The 23,477-nt window shown below is 43.3% G+C and overlaps 1 protein-coding gene across 1 annotated transcript in view; it reads left to right on the top strand.

Moving 5' to 3' along the window:
* Positions 1–1,415: 1,415 nt before the first annotated feature.
* The window catches only part of LOC126456287 (uncharacterized), a 1,473,557-nt gene continuing 1,451,495 nt past the window's right edge, over positions 1,416–23,477 (top strand). The window contains exon 1 of the mRNA XM_050092039.1: positions 1,416–1,715. Coding sequence (XP_049947996.1) covers positions 1,416–1,715 — 300 coding nt within the window. The remainder of the gene's footprint in view (positions 1,716–23,477) is intronic.

Below are 23,477 nucleotides of genomic sequence, written 5' to 3' on the forward strand. Positions count from 1 at the left end.
GTTCTTCCACTAGATAAATTTTGTGCAACATCTGACTTTGGAAATAGGTTTTTTATTTAATTTGTTTGCACGACCCATCGATTTGTACGAACGATGGTGGAAAACCGTGTGATATGCCAGTGTGGTTTGAACGTTGCTGTTTACAGGCATACGACTTTTACTCAGAAAATCGTGCACTGAGCCAGATGATGAGCTGATTCGCACCATTCTTTTATGTTTTTCTGTGCTAAGATATCTTTCCAACTTAATGGCATCCTTATATTCCTTATGAACATAACTATACCACATTGTAGATTTAACTTCACTTTCGTTTCGTACAAATACAAAGCACTAACAGTTTGCTTTTAATTTGTCTGACAGCCTGCACTACCTTTATCTCCTGTACGACTTTTTAGCGTAGAAGACAACTTCACATCAGACATTAACTAACAAGCTTTTGTTTCACAACGCGGAAGTATCGAGAAAGTGGACAAACTACAATATCTGGTGTCGAGAGATGTTATACGTTGGCTACGAATGCAGCGGTTCACCGACAGTTACACCATTAGCAGCGAACTTCGTGAAAAAATGTATAACCAAATCAGTGCAACTTGTAACTCAGTCCAATTAAGCCACACTGAAATTTGTCAGATGATGAAACGCAGCTTCGTACCCAAACAGTCAGGTATTTTCTAAAAAACAAAAATTCCTGCCGGACGTTACAAAAAGCATCAAAAAGCAGGATACGGTTGGTAACCGTACTCACGTAACTGTTCTATCAAAGTCACAATCTTTCACAACTTCGGAAACATGATGATTTACTCGGTGTAAAATCGTAGCATGGACTCGTTTTTATTCAGTGTTATATTTAAGCATGTAAAAGACTCACGGCCATACAGTATTTGTAGGTGGCAGCATGTTCACTCAACAGCTCCTTAGCACCATTAGCTGGCTGGTATGTTTTGTGAATCATACAGGCTGCAACCCCCGCAACCTGGGCTAGACTTCAGGCAAACAGATAGGAAGTGGAACTCCTTGCCATTATCGAGACCTGTAGTTTTTGCGCTGCATTATTCTCCAAGTTCTATAATAGATATATGTAAAAATGAAAATTGGTGTTGTAAATTGTTGTATGGAAGTGTTTCACTACGACAGGACCCTCCGCTTGGTCCCGACTTGCACTCAAGCGCGCGAGCATACAACACACACACACACACACACACGCACACACAATATATATATATATATATATATATATATATATATATATATATATATATATATATATATATATATACACGCAACAGAGTGTGACATGTGCAGCATGGGGCGGTCTAGAGGTGACGAAAGAGGAAGAGAGAGAGAGAGAGAGAGACAGACAGAGAGAGAGAGAGAGAGAGAACAAGCGACAGAGAGAGAGATAGGCAGAAAACGCGATGAAGGACTGGTGGCGGCAGTGGAGAGGTGGCGCTGCCTTCTGCCCGCTGGCCGCTGGCCCGCTTCCAAACCCCCCGCGGATGGGGGCTGCGGCGGCCGTGGTGGCCCTCCTGATAGCAGGCCAGCTCAGGCTGGAGCGGAGCAGAGGAATTTATGGGCGCTCAGGCGCCGCGCCACTTGTGTACAGACCGCCGCCAGCACGCTGGTCCTCTGCTCGCGGCCTCGTTTCCTCTCGCGCTTCTCTGCGCCCTGCTTTCACACGTGATACATCAAAAGTTCCTTTCTGTTTGCAAATTTCGGTAACTTCCGATGAGGCCACATAATTACGAAAGACGGCACTTCTATCAGAGAGTCTAAAGCGCAGTGGTTTTCTGGCGTGCGTGGTGGCCCCGCAGAAGTGTCGCTGCCTCGTCAAGCAGGGTTTTGGTTATTTGAGCTCCGCGTCGGTCATGTATGTGACCTACAAACAAGCCTTTACTGTGTGTCGTATCAACATATTCAGTTTGTACACGGTCCAGTCGGATTAATGTGACCACTTCCTCCGTTCGACGAAAACGTGCAATATCCACCCACAGACGGCAGATGGCAGCACTAACAGTAGAGGTTATAAATTTAAGCGTCAAAGAAACGGTTATAGGAATGCTTACGCAAATACACGATATGTAAACAGGAAGAATATGGTGCTGCGATCGGCAACGCCTATATAAGACAACAAGTGTCTGGCGCAGTTGTTAGATCGGTTACCGCTGTTACAATAGCAGGTTCTCAAGATTTAAGTGAGTTAAACGTGGTGTTATAGTCGGCGATGGGACACAGTAATTCCGACGCAGCGATGAAGAGGGGATTTTCCCGTACGACCGTTTCACAACTGTACCATGAACATCAGGAATCCAGTAAAACATCAAATCTCAGACATCGTTACGAGCGGAAAAATACGCCGCAAGAACGGAATCAACGACGGCTGAATAGAATCGTTCAGCGTGACAGAAGTGCAATCCTTCCGCAAATTGCTGCAGATTTCAATGTTGGGCCGTCAACAAGTGCCGGCGTGCCAACCATTCAACGAAACACCATCGACACGGGCTTTCGGAGCCGAAGGCCCACTCGTGTACTCTTGATGAATGCATGACACAAAGCTTTACGCATCGACTGGGCGCGTCAACACCGACATTGGATCATAGATGACTGGAAACATGTGTTCTGGTCGGACGAGTCTCATTTCAAATTGTGTCAAACCGATGGACGTGTACGGCTATGGAGACAACATCATGAACCCATGGACGCTGCATGTGAGCAAGGGACTGTTCAAGCAGGTGGGGGCTCGGTAATGGTGTGGGACATGTGCAGTTGTAGTCATATGGCTCATCTGATACGTCTAGAATTGTGTGGACTGGATGGACGTGTACGGGCATGGAGACAACCTCATGAACTCATGGACCCTGCATGTGAGCAAGGGACTGTTCAAGCTGGTGGAGGCTCTGTAATGTGGAGCGTGTGCAGTTCTAGTCATATGGGTCGTCTGATACATCTAGATACGACTCTGACAGGTAACATGTACATGTGCATCCTATCTGATTACCTGCATCCTTTCATGTCCATTATGCATTCTTGCGGACTTGGGCAATTCCAGCAGAACAATGGGAGACCCCACATGTCCAGAATTGCTAAATCGTGGCTCCAGGAACACTCTTCTGAGTTTGAACACTTCCGCTGGCCACCAGACTCCCCGGACATGAACAGTACTGAGCATACCTGGGATGCTTTGCAACTTGCTGTTCAGAAGAGATCTCCACCCTCTCGTACTCTTACGGATTTATGGACAACCCATCGTGTCAGTTCCCTTCAGCACTACTTCAGACATTACTCGGTCCATGTCACGTCGTGTTGCGGCACTTCTGCATGTTCGTAGGGGCCCTACACGATATTAGGCAGGTGTACCAGTTTGTTTGGCTCTTCAGTGTACATTGCATGTCGGGAGGACGACAAACAGTGCAGTCGTTGTCGTAATACGGAAACGGAGCGATTTATCTGATGCCCTAGAGGACATGATAACTGGCTTTCTGGTCAGGGGTAAAAGTATTTCCGAAACTGCTAGGTTTGTAAACCGGCCTGTTGGGGGATCACAAGTTGTTAGTGATTTAGGGTGATTGCACTATATCGTGCGAACGACACTGCGGAGATGTGTGCGGGACAATAGACATACAACTGTCGAGCAACTGACCGTCCACATGAACCGAGGGGCTACCAACAGTGCCTTTTCAACGACCGTCGAGAGAACGTTCCTGCTTAAGGGCCTCCGCTTCGTGCACTGACTGCTACTGCCGCGCGGGGTAGCCGGGCGGTCCGAGGCGCCTTGCCACGGTCCGGGCGGCTCCCCCAATGGAGGTTCGAGTCCTCCCTCGGGCATGGGCGTGTGTGTTGTCCTCAGCGTAAGTTAGTTTAAGTTAGATTAAGTTGTGTGTAAGCTTACGGACCGATGATCTCAGTAATATGATCCCATTAGACCGTACCACAAATTTCGGAACTACTGCTATTTTTTGGCGATGGAGGCTGGAATTTGCGCGCCAGTACGCTACTTGACGTCCACTGAGTGACGGCGGGTGGCCTCTTCACTTGAATCAAATTTTATGCTCGATCGTACAGGAAGAAAACATTCTGCAACAATCGTCGGAAGGGTTCAGGCCGCAGGAGGGAGTGTTATGGATGGGAAATGTTTTCGATTCTTCCCTTGATGATCCCGTCTTTCTAGAAGGCACAATGCTTCAAGAAAAATATATATTTATCTTTGGGGACTATGTCCAACCTTACATGTAATTGGACGGTATCTACCCACACGATAGTGCAACGTGTCACACAGCTCGCAATGTATGTGCATGGTCTGAACAGCAACAGGGTGAGTTTACAGTGCTCTACTAACCGGATGTAGTCCGAATCGAGAATCAGCTTGTTCGCGCCGAAGACCCGAGACAGAGAAACCCAGACCAGCTGGGCACGGCACAGGAGTCAGCATGGCATCCCTGTCAGTACCTTCCAGAAAATGATTGTCTCTTCCTGCACGTGCTCCCTGCAAGAGTTGGTTATTCAGGCGGTCACATTAATGTGGTTTGGCCGTCTACTGATTTGACATTGTTTTGCTGTACTAAAAGTACACTCTAAGAAAATTAGAACGTGATCTATATGGAAGAGTGAATTCAAACCCCTCGAGCAGAAGTATGCCAGATGGTGTTGTACGAAGAACAAAATGAAAACTTATAAATGACACAAAAGAAAACAACACAGATATGTTAATAGGCGTGTCATTTGCTGTATGCTCAATGGTAGTAATTTTTTGTAAGGTATTGAATGAAACAAATATTTGTAATATGCTTCCTTGACGATACATCGTATCCAATGGAAGTAGCATGACTTGAAGTGTACCAGTTCAGCACGGGTGATCTGTAGGCACACGATGAGGAAAATGTGCCCCGCCCGGACATGGGGACCTTCTGTAAATTAATTCCTGTGTTTCACATACCTTATCAGCTTCATTCGATAAAATAACAGGACAGAAATTTACATGTACAGAAGTAGTTCATTAGCTAGCTGCAAACAAACCCTAAGAAAATATTCTGCAAGTGAGAAGGCCTACCTACTGCTCTTCCATAGAAATTGCATTAATAATGACTAAGCTAGTGATGTCAACAGCTGCAGCCTAAATGCTCTTGGCAGCTATCGAGATCCCTGGCGAGCAGCGACGTTCCAGCAGTGAGACTGCAACGTAGACGTACTCTTAACGTTAACTGAGTGGCGGCACGGACGACGATGACGCTCGGTTACAGTGAGTAGTACTTACGACCTATCATTGGAATACACTACCTGACAAAAAACGTTAAGTGCCCAAAAGGCTAGGAGTAACCGAACTGAAACTTGAGATGGTTGAGAGGATACGTGACATTTCAGTGAATAGAAAATCGAGTCAAAACTCGGCAGTATGAGCCCACTGACGTAGCACACATTCTGGCTTGGATGCATGCTTTGATTTGGCTGGGAAGGGTTCGATAACGTTGTTTTATGCTCTACTTAGCCAGCCAACCCACAACTATTGTAAATGGTCTTTGATACCGTATATGCTGGAACTGGCAACAAATTGATGGACGAGTCCGTCCCACGCAAGTTCTATCGAGGACATATCTGGAGATCTTAGTGGGCGCGAGGATACCTCGACATCACGTAAGTAGTTCATAGAGACACCTGCCGTATATGCACGAGGACTTATCTGTAGAAAAATGGCATCCTGATACTCTCGGACTATACGTAACGCTTGAGGACACAGGATATCTGTGAAGTACCTTTGAGCAGTCAAAGTTATCCCCGTCATCACCAGCCTTGAACTCATGTCATAGCCAATGGATCCCCTCACCTTAACTCCAGTAGCAATTCCATTGTGCCTCTTAAAAATAATGGAAGAGTATGACCTTACCTCAGGTCGCCAACACACTCTCTAGCGATGGTCATCTTGGGTAATGTAGACCTGTGAGTCATCGTAGAACACAATACAACGCCATTCATCAGCAATCTATGATTCCAGTCCAGTTGCTGCTATTCTCTGATCAAATGTGTTACACATGACAGGCACATGTCTGAAGGGGTTACGATCTGCTTGGTGCAACATACAGCGATCCACCTTATGGTGGTCAGACTTGGTCGCCATGAAACTAGAAGGCGAGTATGCCTGTACTGATGTTGTCATGCAATCCGACATCGGTCCGCTGTCTCATGCGAACGCTCCACACGTCCAGATATCTCGCGATTCGACTAGATGGTTAAATGGAGACTCACAATGAAGCCCCCTTTCACACTCTGTCAGTTCTGAAAACGCTGTCTAACACGAGTACGTGATATCTCTGTTTCCTTCGCAGTGATCAGTCAGTATCCAATACTGTTCGCGTTCCTTATACATCTTCTTAAGCTGGTAACAACAATACATAGAAATAACACTGATTATAAGTTGAAAGACTTCCTTCAGGTGCACGTCTTTTACTTTCTAAAATTCGTTCAGTGGTTTAGGGACCTTTTCTCTGATGTTTCATTTATACCACCGCAAATCACTAATTCTCGTATTCCTTCATTTCTTTTTATTTAGAACCTTTGCACATTTTATCAGCAATCATTACTTTGAATGGTAACTCGTAATACTCCGTACCTTTCACTCACATGAACACGTGCAACCTAAGAAAAAAATAAATAAAAGGATCAGTATTAGGAACATGTTTTCGACGAAGGCACAAATGTATTTATACACGAACAAAACGAAGATTAAGTTTATATCTCACGTATGTAGTCTAGTGACTAGAATAACACAAAAAAGGGTAGAAAACAAAACTGGTGGATATTTCATACATTTGAAAGAATTCTGGTCTCTATGAAGTATCGTTATTGAGGAGGTCTGAAGCAATACAAAATTAACCTCTGAGAAAGTGACAGGTCTCTGGGACAGTTCTCGATGAGCCCGTGAACAGACATTGGGAGTAGTAGTGGAGTAGAAAAGTTATAGGAGAAGACAAAGAAACGAATGCGAAAAACAGTCTGCAGAAGACATTACGTGTAGTGTATACAAAGAGGTGAGAAAATGGTGTGAAACGATCTTTAAATGTCATGACTAACCACAGATAAAACCTGCGACATCGGTTACATATAACTCGGCTCACAAAATAAAAAATACAAAAGCAGTGTTACTTATTATGTTGTCATGGGTACGTCAACGTGACAAAACTTCTGAAGAACCAATCGAAAACATTGTTTGTTACGGCTTCCGATGAAATCATTTGGATATTTATAGAAGGAAATACAATATTCCTATACGACCACCGGCCCAACAACTAACGGTAAGATAGTTCCCTGCCAAATCAGCAGTGGTACTAGGAGAGAGAGACAAGCGGCGATATTGGTCTCTACGATTTCCGGAACTTCTTTACGATTGAGGCCAATATCTAGAATCTGCGTGGATTACTAATAAAGCTGGTTAATCTGTTTCGATCCAGTAACTAGAAAAATTTGCGATCTAGGATAAATGAAAATCAACATGCAACTTACAAACACGCAATAACGGTTGCACCATAAAAAAGTGTCTATAAAAGCCACATTTTTAGTTTTCGTGGTATTGAAAAATTCTTATGTGACGTAGCAATCAACAGTACTTGTACTTAAATGTTTAACCGAGTTGTTATCTCCAATGGACAATTTACAACATAATTATTATGCAACCGCATCTATATCGGCGTTCTGTGACTCCCATGTTTCGCTGAACATTCCCGTGAAAAATTTTACTGTTTGGTGTTGCTGTGGGATGGGATGCCCACAGACAAAAGCATAGAACGTGACTGAAATCTGGAACAGAAATGAAACCCCTACGGCGAGTTACGGCTAACATGGCGGAATGCCATATGGCATACTGCCTGTACTTTCAATATCTGCTAGGATCGTAATCAACGGAAATATACAAATTAAATTTTATCTACCTCATATATCTTGTACTTCACAGACCATTTAGTTGGTGCAGTATCATACGATTCGCTTCCTGTTACTCACATTTCCATGCTATCTACCAAAACCTCTTATCTCCAATGATATAAAACGTTATGTAATAGGTCTGCCTGATATATGGAGGTAAACTCCAATAGCGCAATAAACTTGAAATGGAAATTAGACAATGCAGTTTAATTGACGAATTACTTACTCTCGTAATTTTGTAGCTTGTTGCGACGTCAAAAATTAACATACGATATTCGATACATAAAGTGCATCAAATTAAAATTTCATTTGACATGAATCAACATTTGTTATTTGGATACAGTCACAGTCAAATTTCTACACTACTGACCATTAAAATTGCTACAACAAGAATAAATGCAGATAATAAACGGGTATTCATTGGACAAATATATTATACTAGGACTAATATGTGATTACATTTTCACGCAATTTGGGTGCATAGATCCCGAGAAATCAGTAACCAGAACAACCACCTCTGGCCGTAATAACGGCCTTGATACGCCTGGGCCTTGAGTCACACAGAGCTTGGATGGCGTGTACAAGTGCAGCTGCCCATGCAGCTTCAACACGATACCACAGTTCATCAAGAGTAGTGACTGGCGTATTGTGACGAGCCAGTTGCTCGGCACCATTGACCAGACGTTCTCAATTGGGGAGAGATCTGGAGAATGTGCTGGCCAGGGCAGCAGTCGAACATTTTCTGTATCCAGAAAGGCCTGTGTAACCAATGGCACCCCATACCATCACGCCGGGTGATTCGCCAGTATGGCGATGACGAATACACGTTTCCAATGTGCGTTAACCGCGATGTCGTCGAACACGGATGCGACCATCATGATGCTGTAAACAGAACCTGGATTCATCCGAAAAAATGACGTTTTGCCATTCGTGCACCGAGGTTCGACGTTGAGTACACCATCGCAGGCGCTCCTGTCTGTGATGCAGCGTCAAGGGTAACCGCAGCCATAATCTCCGAGGTGATGGATCATGCTGCTGCAAACGTCATCGAACTGTTCGTCCAGATGGTTGTTGTCTTGCAAACGTCCCCATCTGTTGACTCAGGGATCGTGCCGTGGCTGCACGATACGTTACAGCCATGCGGATAAGATGCCTGTCATCTCGACTGCCAGTGATACGAGGCCGTTGGGATCCAGCACGGCGTTCCGTATTACCCTCCTGAACCCACCGATTTGATATTCTGCTAACAGTCATTGGATCTCGACCAACGCGAGCAGAAATGTCTCGATGCGATGAACCGCAATCACGATAGACTAAAATCCGACCTTTATCAAAGTCGTAAACGTGATGGTACGCATTTCTCCTCCTTACACAAGGCATCACAACAACGTTTCACCAGGCAACGCCGGAACGCCGGTCAACTGCTGTTTGTGTATGAGAAATCGGTTGGAAACTTTCCTCATGTCAGCACGTTGTAGGAGTCGCCACCGGCGCCAACCTTGTGTGAATGCTCTGAAAAGCTAATCATTTGCATATCACAGCATCTTTTCCTGTCGGTTAAATTTCGCGTCTGTAGCACGTCATCTTCGTGGTGTAGCAATATTAACGGCCAGTAGTGTATTATACCGTGGAGCAAGTGTAGCTAGCGTCCGTGGTGATAGTGCTGGTACGAAAATTTAGTTATTGGTAAACAAACGTTTATGAAACCAAAACCTGTTTTATTGTAGGGTATTTGCAGTGCACTCCACTTGATATCCATAGGAAATGAGTTCCCATAATGTACATTATCAGGTAGTACACACAAATGTTCACTGTATTCAGCTGCACTTGGTACCCCGCTTATTCGTATACGATAAGCACTGAATGTTATTGCAAAGAATATGAAGATCGTAGTTATCACACTTTGATATTGTCGTATCCGGTCCACTCGTCTAATATAGGGTGCATAGGAAGCTGTTTTTTCGGATAGCTAGACAACAATCAAGCAAATCTTATTAATGGAGTTTATTGCAGTAAATTAAATTGACAATACTTATCTTTGCGTATTTACAAATATGGCGATATGCAAATAATGTGTCCTTTGATATATATAGAATATCCATACAAGCAAATAATACGGTTGACAAGTCACTGCTATAGCGTTTATATCAGGGCTCGTCTTCTAGTGCGGTCTCAGCTAGGCGGAGCGGCGCTTATATTGTTTTCGTATAGAGATCGCTCATTTCGTGGTGCGTGGTGTCGTCCTAGTCAGTGTCTGTAGGCCTACGTCGTCTCACAGCCTTCTTTACAGTAACGTTCCACGCCACCGGCGCCCACCTTGTGTGAATGCTCTGAAAAGCCGATCATTTGCATATCACAGTATCTTCTTCCTGTCGGTTAAATTTCGCGTCCATAGCACGTCATCTTCGTGGTGTAGCAATTTTAATGGCCAGTATGTATTGCGAATACATAGAAACAAGGATCCTTTATTGTATGATTATATGATAGCGGAACAAACACTGGTAGCAGTTACTTCTGTAAAATATCTGGGAGTATGCGTGCGGAACGATTTGAAGTGGAATGATCATATAAAATTAATTGTTGGTAAGGCGGGTACCAGGTTGAGATTCATTGGGAGAGTGCTTAGAAAATGTAGTCCATCAACAAAGGAGGTGGCTTACAAAACACTCGTTCGACCTATACTTGAGTATTGCTCATCAGTGTGGGATCCGTACCAGATCGGTCTGACGGAGGAGATAGAGAAGATCCAAAGAAGAGCGGCGCGTTTCGTCACAGGGTTATTTGGTAACCGTGATAGCGTTACGGAGATGTTTAATAAACTCAAGTGGCTGACTCTGCAAGAGAGGCGCTCTGCATCGCGGTGTAGCTTGCTGTCCAGGTTTCGAGAGGGTGCGTTTCTGGATGAGGTATCGAATATATTGCTTCCCCCTACTTATACCTCCCGAGGAGATCACGAATGTAAAATTAGAGGGATTAGAGCGCGCACGGAGGCTTTCAGACAGTCGTTCTTCCCCCGAACCATACGCGACTGGAACAGGAAAGGGAGGTAATGACAGTGGCACGTAAAGTGCCCTCCGCCACACACCGTTGGGTGGCTTGCGGAGTATAAATGTAGATGTAGATGTAGTGTACATTAAGCACAGGTAGCAAGCGTGTTTAACACAATATTTCGCAGCAGTTAACATAGAAGACTATGCAATCGTTGGGCTGAAAACTGTAAGTGTAACACAAATACAAGGCGTTGAAAAATTATTCACCACCTTATTATTTTCCAGAAATAATATTTTCAATTGTAACAGTGTTTTCTCTTGTTTGGAAGTCAAGTACGCGAACAACGTTGTTCATAGTAACTGTACAGAACTGAAGAATGTACAACAGAAGCTGTCTGAGCTCGTGTTGTGTTTCATGGCGAATAACGAAAAATTTTTATGGGAGGCTAACGTGATGAGTTTGGCTAATTTTTAGATAATGTTGTTTGTAAAAACGTAAAAAAGTTAGTTTTAGGGTGTGAAATGATTATAACTAATTTTGCATGGCAGCAAGAGCATGTCATAATAATATCTTTGTATAAGAATTTACAGTTCTATCAAACAGGCATCTGAAAAATGAAAGCCGTCTCAGTAATGGGAAAATGAGAGTACGAGGCCAATTTTCACCTCGTATCTCATCTGTGTCATGAGGTTCCAGTGTGATTTAAAACGTCCTACCCACCACATGCACCCTCACCCTCTCCATGACAGCCAGTTGGAAAAGGTATGAATACCAGTCTGCTATGCTGTTGGTTGGGCTGCTGACCTTGTATGTCCAGACACTTCCCTCTTTCCCCCCACCCCCATATACCCCTCTGCCCCTCCAGCCCATTTTGACTGTGTTTATTTCGGGTCTAATGAACAACCATGTGATGTTAGTGTCACACGCCGCTAAGCGATGTTATTTCATTTACTACAAATATTTCTAAGTTATCCAGTGACTTGGACGAGTGCCTCTGAGATATTAGCCCTGCGCCTGCTTTAGTGCTTGTGTAGTGAAACTCCTCTGCCCCTCTTGTCTGCAGAAAGACCGTCGCTGTATATCATTAGCTCGAGTGGGGCCCACTCTGAATGAATAAGCAGTATGCAGAACTGGGGCAATGATCCGATATGTGACTGTCGAAAGCCTAGACTGGCGTTTGAACGGCTGGGGCTAGTGCATGCCACACCCCAGAGAACAGCTGGGAGCGATTTTACTTCTTTTCTACACGGATTCAAAGGACAGGTGCCGCATCACTATCCCACTAGCGTGGGAGAATCAGTTACGATCGCTCTAAAAATTTGGCTCAGTCAATAGTACTGAGTTGCTCTGGGTAGAGAGCCTGGGGTGTAAGTGTGACCCGTGCTACGAGGTGAGGGAAATTGTGGGTGCTTTCCCCTGCTTTTTCATGATTTTAGCAACGATATTCACCCGTCACATTGGCAACAGCATCCCCTCCCTGTACAGTTTTTGAGAGCAGAGTGTTAAGGACTGCGAACTTTGATTCTGGGCACTCTGCTGCGGGCCTGCAAAGGGACGGCTGTACCTCTGGCCACCATTCTGTGCTGATCAGCGCATGCTAGTAGTTTAGGCAAATATAAATAGTGCAATTTTACGGTTCACTGTTGGCCCCACGACGAGACTACACGTAGCCGAATATCTGTTCTGTATCCAGGTTCCTCGTGCCCTCCAACGAGAGTGCCTGTCGATAGTGATCGTGACCCATATTCTGCACATCTCGTTAACTGCTTACTTCGCCGTGTAAATTGTGTTTCTCATTTTGATTATCTTTGCGGCTTCTTCTTCTAACGTTGTCCTATATTACACGAGCTGCCCAGATAAATAGATCTTGTGCACTAATTCCACAGTTTTTGGCACCTCCCATTGTATTAGAGTCATTTCGTGATCTTATTTGATCTACAAAAGTGTGTTCTCTGTTAATTTCATTACGGTTGATGTCAATCATTAGAGCAAATAAATAACTGTTAATCTCGACCTTGGCTTAGATTTCAAAATCCTTCAGTTTGTACTAAAACTTGTCATGGTTAGGCGGCTCCTTAAAGATAAATATAACCAGTTCTATACGCAATTTGTTCACTTCACTGTGTCGGCGTTGTCCTTGTGCATAGCTGTCCACTACTAGGATGACTCATTTATTATTTTGTGAAAGCAAAGAGTATAGCATTCGTTCATCCTGTATCACTACACTATTCTCTTGAATGTGGTATGAAGGCTACGAGCACTGCACATAGCTCTACTTGCAGCAATACACATGAACTTGAGCCGGCCGCTGTGGCCACGGTTCTAGGCGCTTCAAACCGGAGCCGCGCTGCTGCTACGGTCACAGATTCGAATCTTGCCTCGGGCATGGATGTGTGTGATGTCCTTAGGTTAGTTAGGTCTAAGTAGTTCTAAGTCTAGGGGACTGGTAACCTCAGATGTTAAGTCCCATAGTGCTCAGATCCATTTGAACCATGCACGTGAGGTCTACAATGGTTCATGTAGACTTTGGTCCAGCATCTTATCTTTGGTGTCTACGAGTTTCCTGCAGTCAGAAAGGCGCCGTGAAACTCCTCTTCAAGAGAAAAAGGTTGCAGCTACCATTTTGTCTCATTTTACTCCACTGTATGCTTGAAGTAGCTATCTGCACTAAAGGATAGTTTAGCAGGTACTGACCTACTTCTTGTGTATTGTTATTTTATATGTAGTTGTTTTGGGGCATTTCATTAAAATCCTTTTTGGTGTGCGAATTTTTTTTGTGTTCCGTGTAAAGGTTCATTTTTTTGCACGTTGATATTGTTTTGTTTAAGCTGTAGTGCTGGTGTTAAATTTTGAGGAGTAGTTTTCCATTTTAACTTCTTAACCCAAGGGCAGCGATAGTCGAGCGCGTTCTTAAGAGGTAAGGAAGATTACTAGGCGAGAGGATTCAACTAATAATAATGAGCGTATGGCGTTGGTGGCCGGGAGACCCCTCGCGGGGCGGGTCGGCCACCGCTCCACAAGTTCTTTAACGAATGAGGATGAAATGATGATGAAAGACACGCAACACCCAGTCATCTCGATCCAGTGAAAATCCCTGACCCCGCCAGGAATCGAATCCGGGACCCCATGCGCGGGAAGCGAGAACACCACCGCAAGACCACGAGCCGCGGACAGAATTCAACTAATCCAAAGAAATACGTGTCGGAAGTTTTGAGGGAGAAGCGTCAGGAACAGGTACGTCGCAAGAAACCCAGGAAACCGTAGTCGCAAATAAAGAGAGTGTGACAGCGAGAACTGCGAAACGGAATCGGTAGTTGCACAGTGCATTTCCAACTCTGGGAACAAGGGGGATGTTCCACTGTAGACTAAGCAGATGACAGTGCAAGACAGAAAAGCGATAGAAAAGCCAACGAGGAAAGGTAACCAGCCAAGGAAGACAGTAAATAAGCCTTGGACCGAGGAACATGTGGAAGTGTTCAGGAAAGACATGTCAGTATTATGAAGGGAATTGGAGGGTCATATTACTAAACCTGTAGACGGAAAAGTGGTTTCTAACATTCTGCGTGGTGCCTGTTTGTTCTATATCGTGTCTCCCTATCACTTTCGCGCAACGACGCTCTGAGTGTGTTTTTTAGGGAATTGACTAGTTTGAACCTGGGATCTGTTGCTGGTAAGGAGACGCCGGACGATACATGACATGTAGAATTCAGAAGAGTTCAGTGAGACTAGCGATGATATAACCAAATACTTAATGATTTCAGCGTCAGCTCCACTGCACTCCCTGTTAAAGAATCTTAATACTAACTAAATTTAGTGGAAGGGGTTCAAGGAAGGGGTTCAAGGCTTTCCTATTTTTAGTTAGCTGGTAAAATAACGTCGAGAAAGCAGTTAAGTTTACCATTGGAAATTTTATTCTACTCACAATACATTGTTTATAGATTGCACTATTGATAAAAGGAAATGTTTCAATACAGGATGGTAAAAACCAACTGCGTTCAACAAAAATGTGAACGAATATTCCCTGAATGTGTTTCCAAGTTCTACAATGGATCGAAGGATGACCTATGCCGTATCACATCTATAATCTAGGTTTAAATTAAGTTTCACGAAAGAGAAAACTATCAATATGGTCTACAGTGACCCTCAATTATCTTTAATTACTTATATAATTTGTCGTAAATTACAGTGGCTGATGTGGCTTCTCAATAACTATATAACAGAAAAATCATCGCGTTTCAGATTTTTACTTCAAGTGGCAAATGTGAACACCATGAGTTTTAATTGACGATCGACACCAGTATTACGCAAAAGGATGTAACAGATGAGACTTCTGCAGTTCTGAGTGAAGCTTTATGCGCTGTTATGCGGCACCGCGTGCGTTCATTACCTTGTCGGTGTTCGTCAGGGGGCGGCGGACAGCACAGCTCCGCTCACCTCGCCGTCTTGGAAGCAACTCTCTCCTAACTTCTCCTTACTACAATTTACCGAAGTTGGTTTAAAAAAAACTATCTGGCTGTGTTTTCATCTGACCAATCAGGGTCTCAATGTTAACCTTAAGCTCCGCCTACAAAAATTCTGTCTATCCAATGAGAAACTTTATACTTTTTGTGGTGGGGCAATTTTTTTTTTTAAAGTTTGCGACGTAACAGAGACGCGAAAAAGTCTCACGCTAAAACTTGCAGCTGTTGTGGTCCTTTTAGCGTTATCGTAAGATGTATACTGTTCTTCTGGAGGGCTCTATCTTTTAACATGGGCTGGGGGGTGGTCCTGACGTAACAGAGACGCGAAAAAGCCTCACGCTAAAACTTGCGGATGGTGTAGAACTTTTTGTGTTATCGTAAGATCTATACTGTTCTTCTGGAGGGCTCTAGCTTTTAACATTGGCTGGGGGGTGGTCTTGACGTAACAGAGACGCGAAAAAGTCTCACGCTAAAACTTGAGGCTGGGGTGTGGTCCTAGCGGTTAGCTGGCAACGTGGGTGTCCGTCCCTTATCGTAGGGCCTTCTAACTTAACACGGTTCTGCTCTCGGCTTCTGTTCTCGTTTCTCCCCTCGGAACTGCGTCTGTCTCACGGTGGGAAGGTATGACATACATTTAGGCATTCTTGTGTTAGTCTGTGGTATTCCATTTGCTCACTCGTTACTCGTATTATTTTGGTTAATTTAACGTCACGATTTATTCAGAGCTATGTGACATACTACTGGATTTGCTTATCATGTCAGGGTTTTCATGGAAGGTGTTGGATTTGCCTGGCACCTTACAGGTTGAGGTCTCTAAAACAGTCGAAATCAACTTGAACAGGCTGGATCAGGATGAGACACATCTAAAGAAAGTGAAGGAGCCGAAAAACTCGCTTTCTCTAGGAGAATAGGGTCTGGAGAAGCGAACGGTGTCTGAGATCACAGAACAAGTGCGATACTCAGAAACTGAGGAATTTGTCTCACTTAAACAAGGTCTTGTGAACATGAGACGAGAGATGGGACGTCTGTGAGTTCTGGAACCATTATTGCCTCTAGCAAAGAGTAGTATAGGAACTAACAATGAGCAGCATTTTTGTGATAGTTCGGTATATAACGCCACATCATTGGCACGCAAAATAGGTCATTTTTAGGGTGATATATCCGTGATCGAGGTTCATGTCCGTCAACATGACAGAACTTTGATGATAAACAGTTGTTTTCATTAAGGAAATTTATCGCATATACAGTCAGAGACCTGTATATTAAGACTTGGACAGGGAAATTTAGGAACAGTCTGCCTAGCATCTGAGCAACAAAAAAATAGACCTAGAATTTACGAATACTAGTGGCAACACACTTCCACTCTTATCTGCATTCTGAGGAGATTTTAAAATGGAAGCAGCTTCTCTATTGGCACTGATACTTCCTTGCAGCCACTGCATTGGTGTCAAACTATGTCACCTGAAAAGCCTCTGAAAAAGCGCACCGGCAGTTCTGTCATGAAGGCTTTCTCAAGAGACTTACTGTGTGTAGGTAGTAATGTGAAGTATCTGCTTTCAGACGATGCAGGTCAATTCGTTTCAGAGAAATGTATGGACATGCTACACAGGAGAAAAGTGGAGGAAATCTACACTACCACATAGCACCCACAAGCGAACCCAGGATCATGTGGCAATGAGCAAGCTCTGCTACATCTGCTGCAGCAAGAAACACGAAATTTGGGATGAGTACTGTTGGACTTTGAGTCAGTAATGAACCAGCTCCCTCATAGCTCAACTAAGATGTCTCTATCCAGAGTCTCACTGACTCGAAAACGAGACGATAGCAGTCGGCCAGGCATAGGTTGCTGGTGGAAGAAGCAATTAATAATATAAGGAACGTACCACCGGTGGAAGGCAGGCAATTCCAGAAATACGAAACAGTAGTTCTTCTATCCAGGACAGAAGGTGCTGGTGAGAAACCACCACTTCTTCTGAAAGGCAAAGAATAGGTTACAGACACTAGTCTCACTGCGTGTTAGGCCATCTAGAGTAAAACGCCTGCTCTTTGGAAATGCAGCAATGTTGGAATCATTGAGGACGAAAAGAGTCGGTGGCGTACACTAGTTTTCAAACTTGAAAGTTTTTGTATGGTACAGTTAATCTAGGTGTTGGTTTAATGTATGTAATTTGTGTTTGCTACATAAGTAAGTTAGTTAGATACTCCTCAGACGTAAGTTTTTAACACTTAGTACTGACTTCATTTGTTGTAATTTGTGTGACAATATGCTCACTTGCGGTCACTATTTTTGTGTCCATATATGTATTTTCATGAGACGACATACAAGTGAGTAGGTGTAAGGGCATTGGAGATAGATGCACTTTGCACAGTTGCTCTCATTTTTAAACCTGCTGACCACAAAAATCACATGGAACAATTATTCTTTGTTGCAGAAGCATAGTGACTGTTCTGTTAATGTTTCAGACTGTAGTGCTGCCACCACTAACGAGAATTATCGGTGAATCCTGGCATCAGTGTTGTTGTTTTATATACGAAGAAGACAACGTAACAAAGTATGACATCACATCTCTAAGATTATTTTTCTTATGGTGCCTCACTTTCTTGTTTTAGTGTTATATGAGTTCATATGCTGGTGAGTAGGGAATTTGTCGTTGGCGGAAACCATTAGCTTCCAGTCACTCTCGTAATGTGCTGAAAGGAACAGTAAAACGTAGTGAGTAACAAAGCTGATTCTTGACATGGTGTGAGGTGGATAAGTGGATTTCGTGTTCTTATTGTCAAAGAAGTCGCTATAGATATTGTATGGGTTTCGATTTACCACCAGCTACTAACAATGCCCTGTGCAATATACGAAATTAATTTTAGGATTTGTCAGACGTCATTTTTGCCTGTAAAAAACTTAGCGATCTCAACTGTTATTGTTAAGTATTTACTACAATTTGATGTCACTTCTTTAGTGCGTTCCCTGGACTGTGCAACTAGAAAATGTTGTTCATGTGAATTTAAGTCACCCTCTCAGAACTTAAAGCATACTGTAATATCAACCCCAAACCTTATAAACTTTATGCCGGTGTATACTAATGACAGATCCACAGAATGAAACTGAATTATCTGTGACAAAATTTCTCTCGTGCGTTCTTTCTGAGCTACCTGCACTGTCTGTTTTCTCTCCTCATCTGAAGCTGGTCTATTGCAAGTCACTGGAGCTAAGAGCACACTTGCACCATTATATGTAGACTTTTTAATATTATATACAGAATGCTATGATAGCTATTGTACTGATCAGTCAACCAAAGAAAAAATACCCGAAAAAGGAGGAAAATTAAATTTTTCTTGGAGTTCTTATTTGTTCTTAACAAGTGAACTCTACTCCGTTATTAATAGTAAATTTATGCATCCCGAAGAGAATATTTGTCATGTGTGAAAAATATTCATTTAAGTGACAGGTAAAAGATTCCATGTACCAAAATGTAAGCATCAGAGAAAAAAACCTTTACTTCAGATTTGTGCAGCTCTAAAATTAACTCTGAATAATTAATTTATTTTCATAATATATATAAAGTAAAAAGATAGGAAATTAAAATGAATAGTAGTAATAAACATATTTTCACAAATAAAAGATTATTTTTGCAGATGTGCCTCTGGCGACCATGGCAGGACTCAATCATCATGTACTAATCATTGTACTGTTTCGCTTTTCATGATCAAGAAAGAAATCAGAAGACCAGCAAGATGAACTTGAAGCTTTACTAGGACCAAGCAAGAAAATTTCAGACTAGACAGACAACGATAGCCATCACTGGAAATTTATGTATTAGTATCTTCAGTTTTATTGCAAGTCGTTTTTCTGCACAGAACATTAGCTGCAAATTTTTTCATAATTTTTTAGTGTGCATAACTGTTACTAATCGCAACTATTAAAAGAGAGTAGCATACAAGTAGCAGTAATGTGCATAATAGCAGTTTTCTTGTATGATGACCTGTAGTTCAAGCGACGATGTCAAATTGTTTTGATTGGTGTTGGCAGTCAGTTTGTGGTTATTTGGCCACCCTCAGTAAATATTTTATTATTGTTATTCACGTATGGTCCCAATAGGACAACGTGAGGAATAATCAATCAGTGCTGCTTTTGATGGTTGGCCTTCCGTTGTGTCCAAATTTGTTTCATCATTTCAGAATGAAGTCTCTTTCTCTCATCAGACCATTTTCTAATTTCCCTTTGACCAACTTTCCAATCCTTTGTCTGAATGCTTTGTCTGAATGTTTATCTATCTGTAACGTCTGCCTGAGTTATACTGGCTGCTTTAAGATCCTCCTTAATTGCAGCAATCCATTTAATTGGCTCAGTTACTTCTATTTTCATAGAATTTTACTATTATTTTTGTCGACATAACGAGTGCCACTCTTTTAATGTGCTTATAAAATTGAAGTCTTTTTTTTTCTCATATAACCTTTTTGTCTGTGTATTCTTCTATTTCCTTATTACTTCTCAGCCTATAAGTTTCTCCATTTGTAATTTTGGGACCCAATATTTTCCTAATAATTTTTCTTTCTTTTGAATTTCTTCAATATCCCTCCTTCTAGTATTTAAAATTAAAGTTTCTGCTCCATAAAGACATTCAGGTTTGATTTACAGTGCTGTAAAGCCTACGTTAACTGACTTTAGAAAGTGATTTTTTATTGTAAATATTTTGTGTTAATCTGAAAGAAGTAGCCATTTTTTGACAACGAACTTCGATTGCAGCTTTTTCCAGACCATTTTCTTGTATGATTTCCCCTAACTGAGAAAAACTTTTCATTTATCCATATTTCGTGTTCAAAAACTTTGGTGCTTGTTTGTTGCGTGTCAGATATTCAGTTTTTTCGAATGAGATTTGTAGTTTTACTTTTTCTGCAACTTCTTAAAGAATTTTAATTTGCTTATGAGCTGTGGTAATAACCATAGTCAAAATTTACAGATCATCTGCAAAGTCGAGGCAATTTACTTTAATATTACTTCCACCTAACTTGATTTATTTATTTATATTTTGACTTGACTTTTGCTTTCGCCACTCTGTAATTATCATTTTCAAAACTCAGTTAAACAGTAATGGGGAGAGTCTATCTCCCTGTCTAACAGCAGTCTTTATAGCAAATGGCTCAGAAATTTCTCCCATGAACTTCAGAGTTAGTGTACGTTAACGTTTCCTTAATCAGTGTTACAGTGTCATTATCTAGCCCTTGTTCCTTTAAAATTTGGAAAAGAGTTTCTCTATCAATGGAGTCTTAGGGCTTTGTAAAATCCACAAATATACATACAATATTGTTACTAGAAATCCTTTGGTGCCTAAGAATTAGTTTTTAACTAAAAATTTTTTCCAAACAGGATCTGTTTGGTTTAAGGCCTGCTTGGTATTCACCAACCTTAGGCTCTAGCTGTTCTTGGGCTCTATTAAGTCAACTCTGAGAGAGAATTTTGTATGTGACTAAAAGAAGAGAGATTCCTTAGTAATTATTAACGTCGATTTATTTACGTTTTTACGCAATGGACGAATCAGGGTCGTTTTCAAGTCCTCACATATTTTCTCAGATTGCTGATATGTCCTGCTAGTTGAGTTATCTCTTTTATTTTTCAAATTTTTTTCGTTTATCTACATTGACTGATATAAGGCCATTAATTAAAGTACACGCTTTATTTGCGCATTTAAGAGAAATTGTTATTAGTTTATTATAAATAGGTTTTTCTCCTTATTGAATTTAAAATATTTTTGGAGTCTGAAAAAGCAACTCTCAGATATGGTGTATTATTAGCATTCTCTCATCAGCTTTACTTTTAAAAATACGATAATTACCGAAATCCGTGGTGTTATTCTATGCCATTTGTGTTTCTTGAAGTGCCAAAATTTGAATCTTCCATTCTTCCAATTTTGGAGTTTGATTGGTTGGAAAAGTGTTTGTACGTGGGTCGTTCAATAAGTAACGCCCCACATTTTTAAAAAAGCCCTTCGGTGCTTTACATTGGTGTTTTTTCTGTGGGCCGGTGAACTTTCGAACCGTTCTGGCAGATGACAGAGCCGTAGTACAGCGTCAACATGGGGTCTTCATACGACTCACGTTACAAGAAGCGTGCTGTTATTGAATTCTTGTGTGAAGAAAAAGAAACCGTGGTGAACATCTGTAAACGTTTGTGTGCAGTGTATGGCGATGCTGCAATTGATAGGAGTAAAGTTGGGTGCTCGGTAAGGAAGTTACAGTGTCAAGAAATGCAGAAACAGAGCTCCGTGATCAGCCGTGCTCGGGACGTCCTGTCGCAGCCACTGCTCCACATACACTCCTGGAAATTGAAATAAGAACACCGTGAATTCATTGTCCCAGGAAGGGGAAACTTTATTGACACATTCCTGGGGTCAGATACATCACATGATCACACTGACAGAACCACAGGCACATAGACACAGGCAACAGAGCATGCACAATGTCGGCACTAGTACAGTGTATATCCACCTTTCGCAGCAATGCAGGCTGCTATTCTCCCATGGAGACGATCGTAGAGATGCTGGATGTAGTCCTGTGGAACGGCTTGCCATGCCGTTTCCACCTGGCGCCTCAGTTGGACCAGCGTTCGTGCTGGACGTGCAGACCGCGTGAGACGACGCTTCATCCAGTCCCAACCATGCTCAATGGGGGACAGATCCGGAGATCTTGCTGGCCAGGGTACTTGACTTACACCTTCTAGAGCACGTTGGGTGGCACGGGATACATGCGGACGTGCATTGTCCTGTTGGAACAGCAAGTTCCCTTGCCGGTCTAGGAATGGTAGAACGATGGGTTCGATGACGGTTTGGATGTACCGTGCACTATTCAGTGTCCCCTCGACGATCACCAGTGGTGTACGGCCAGTGTAGGAGATCGCTCCCCACACCATGATGCCGGGTGTTGGCCCTGTGTGCCTCGGTCGTATGCAGTCCTGATCGTGGCGCTCACCTGCACGGGGCCAAACACGCATACGACCATCATTGGCACCAAGGCAGAAGCGACTCTCATCGCTGAAGACGACACGTCTCCATTCGTCGCTCCATTCACGCCTGTCGCGACACCACTGGAGGCGGGCTGCACGATGTTGGGGCGTGAGCGGAAGACGGCCTAACGGTGTGCGGGACCGTAGCCCAGCTTCATGGAGACGGTTGCGAATGGTCCTCGCCGATACCCCAGGAGCAACAGTGTCCCTAATTTGCTGGGAAGTGGCGGTGCGGTCCCCTACGGCACTGCGTAGGATCCTACGGTCTTGGCGTGCATCCGTGCGTCGCTGCGGTCCGGTCCCAGGTCGACGGGCACGTGCACCTTCCGCCGACCACTGGCGACAACATCGATGTACTGTGGAGACCTCACGCCCCACGTGTTGAGCAATTCGGCGGTACGTCCAACCGGCCTCCCGCATGCCCACTATACGCCCTCGCTCAAAGTCCGTCAACTGCACATACGGTTCACATCCACGCTGTCGCGGCATGCTACCAGTGTTAAAGACTGCGATGGAGCTCCGTATGCCACGGCAAACTGGCTGACACTGACGGCGGCGGTGCACAAATGCTGCGCAGCTAGCGCCATTCGACGGCCAACACCGCGGTTCCTGGTGTGTCCGCTGTGGCGTGCGTGTGATCATTGCTTGTACAGCCCTCTCGCAGTGTCCGGAGCAAGTATGGTGGGTCTGACACACCGGCGTCAATGTGTTCTTTTTTCCATTTCCAGGAGTGTAATTATTTTGATTCTTGCGGATGCCATTATTTGTGCCGACCGGCGCATCACAACTCGACAATTGGCTCTTCAGTTGTCGGTCAGCATTGGAAGTGAGTCTGCAATGATCGAGACTCTCGGATATTCGAAAAGGTGCTCACGATCGGTTCTAGGAATGCTCGCTGCGGACCACCAGATTCAAAGGAAGGCCGTTTCATCTGAATTGTTGGAGCGTTTTGAGACCGACGGAGAGGCTTTTCTGTCACGGATCGTTACGGGGGACGAAAGCTGGATGTACCACCTTGCGCCGGAAACGAAAAGGCAGTCCATGGGGTGGCATCATCCTCATTCACCACAAAAGAAGAAATTCAAGACAACCTCCTCTGCCGGAAAAATCATGGTAACAATCTT

Source organism: Schistocerca serialis, chromosome 2 (genome assembly GCF_023864345.2).
Source record: "Schistocerca serialis cubense isolate TAMUIC-IGC-003099 chromosome 2, iqSchSeri2.2, whole genome shotgun sequence".
NCBI lineage: Eukaryota > Metazoa > Arthropoda > Insecta > Orthoptera > Acrididae > Schistocerca > Schistocerca serialis.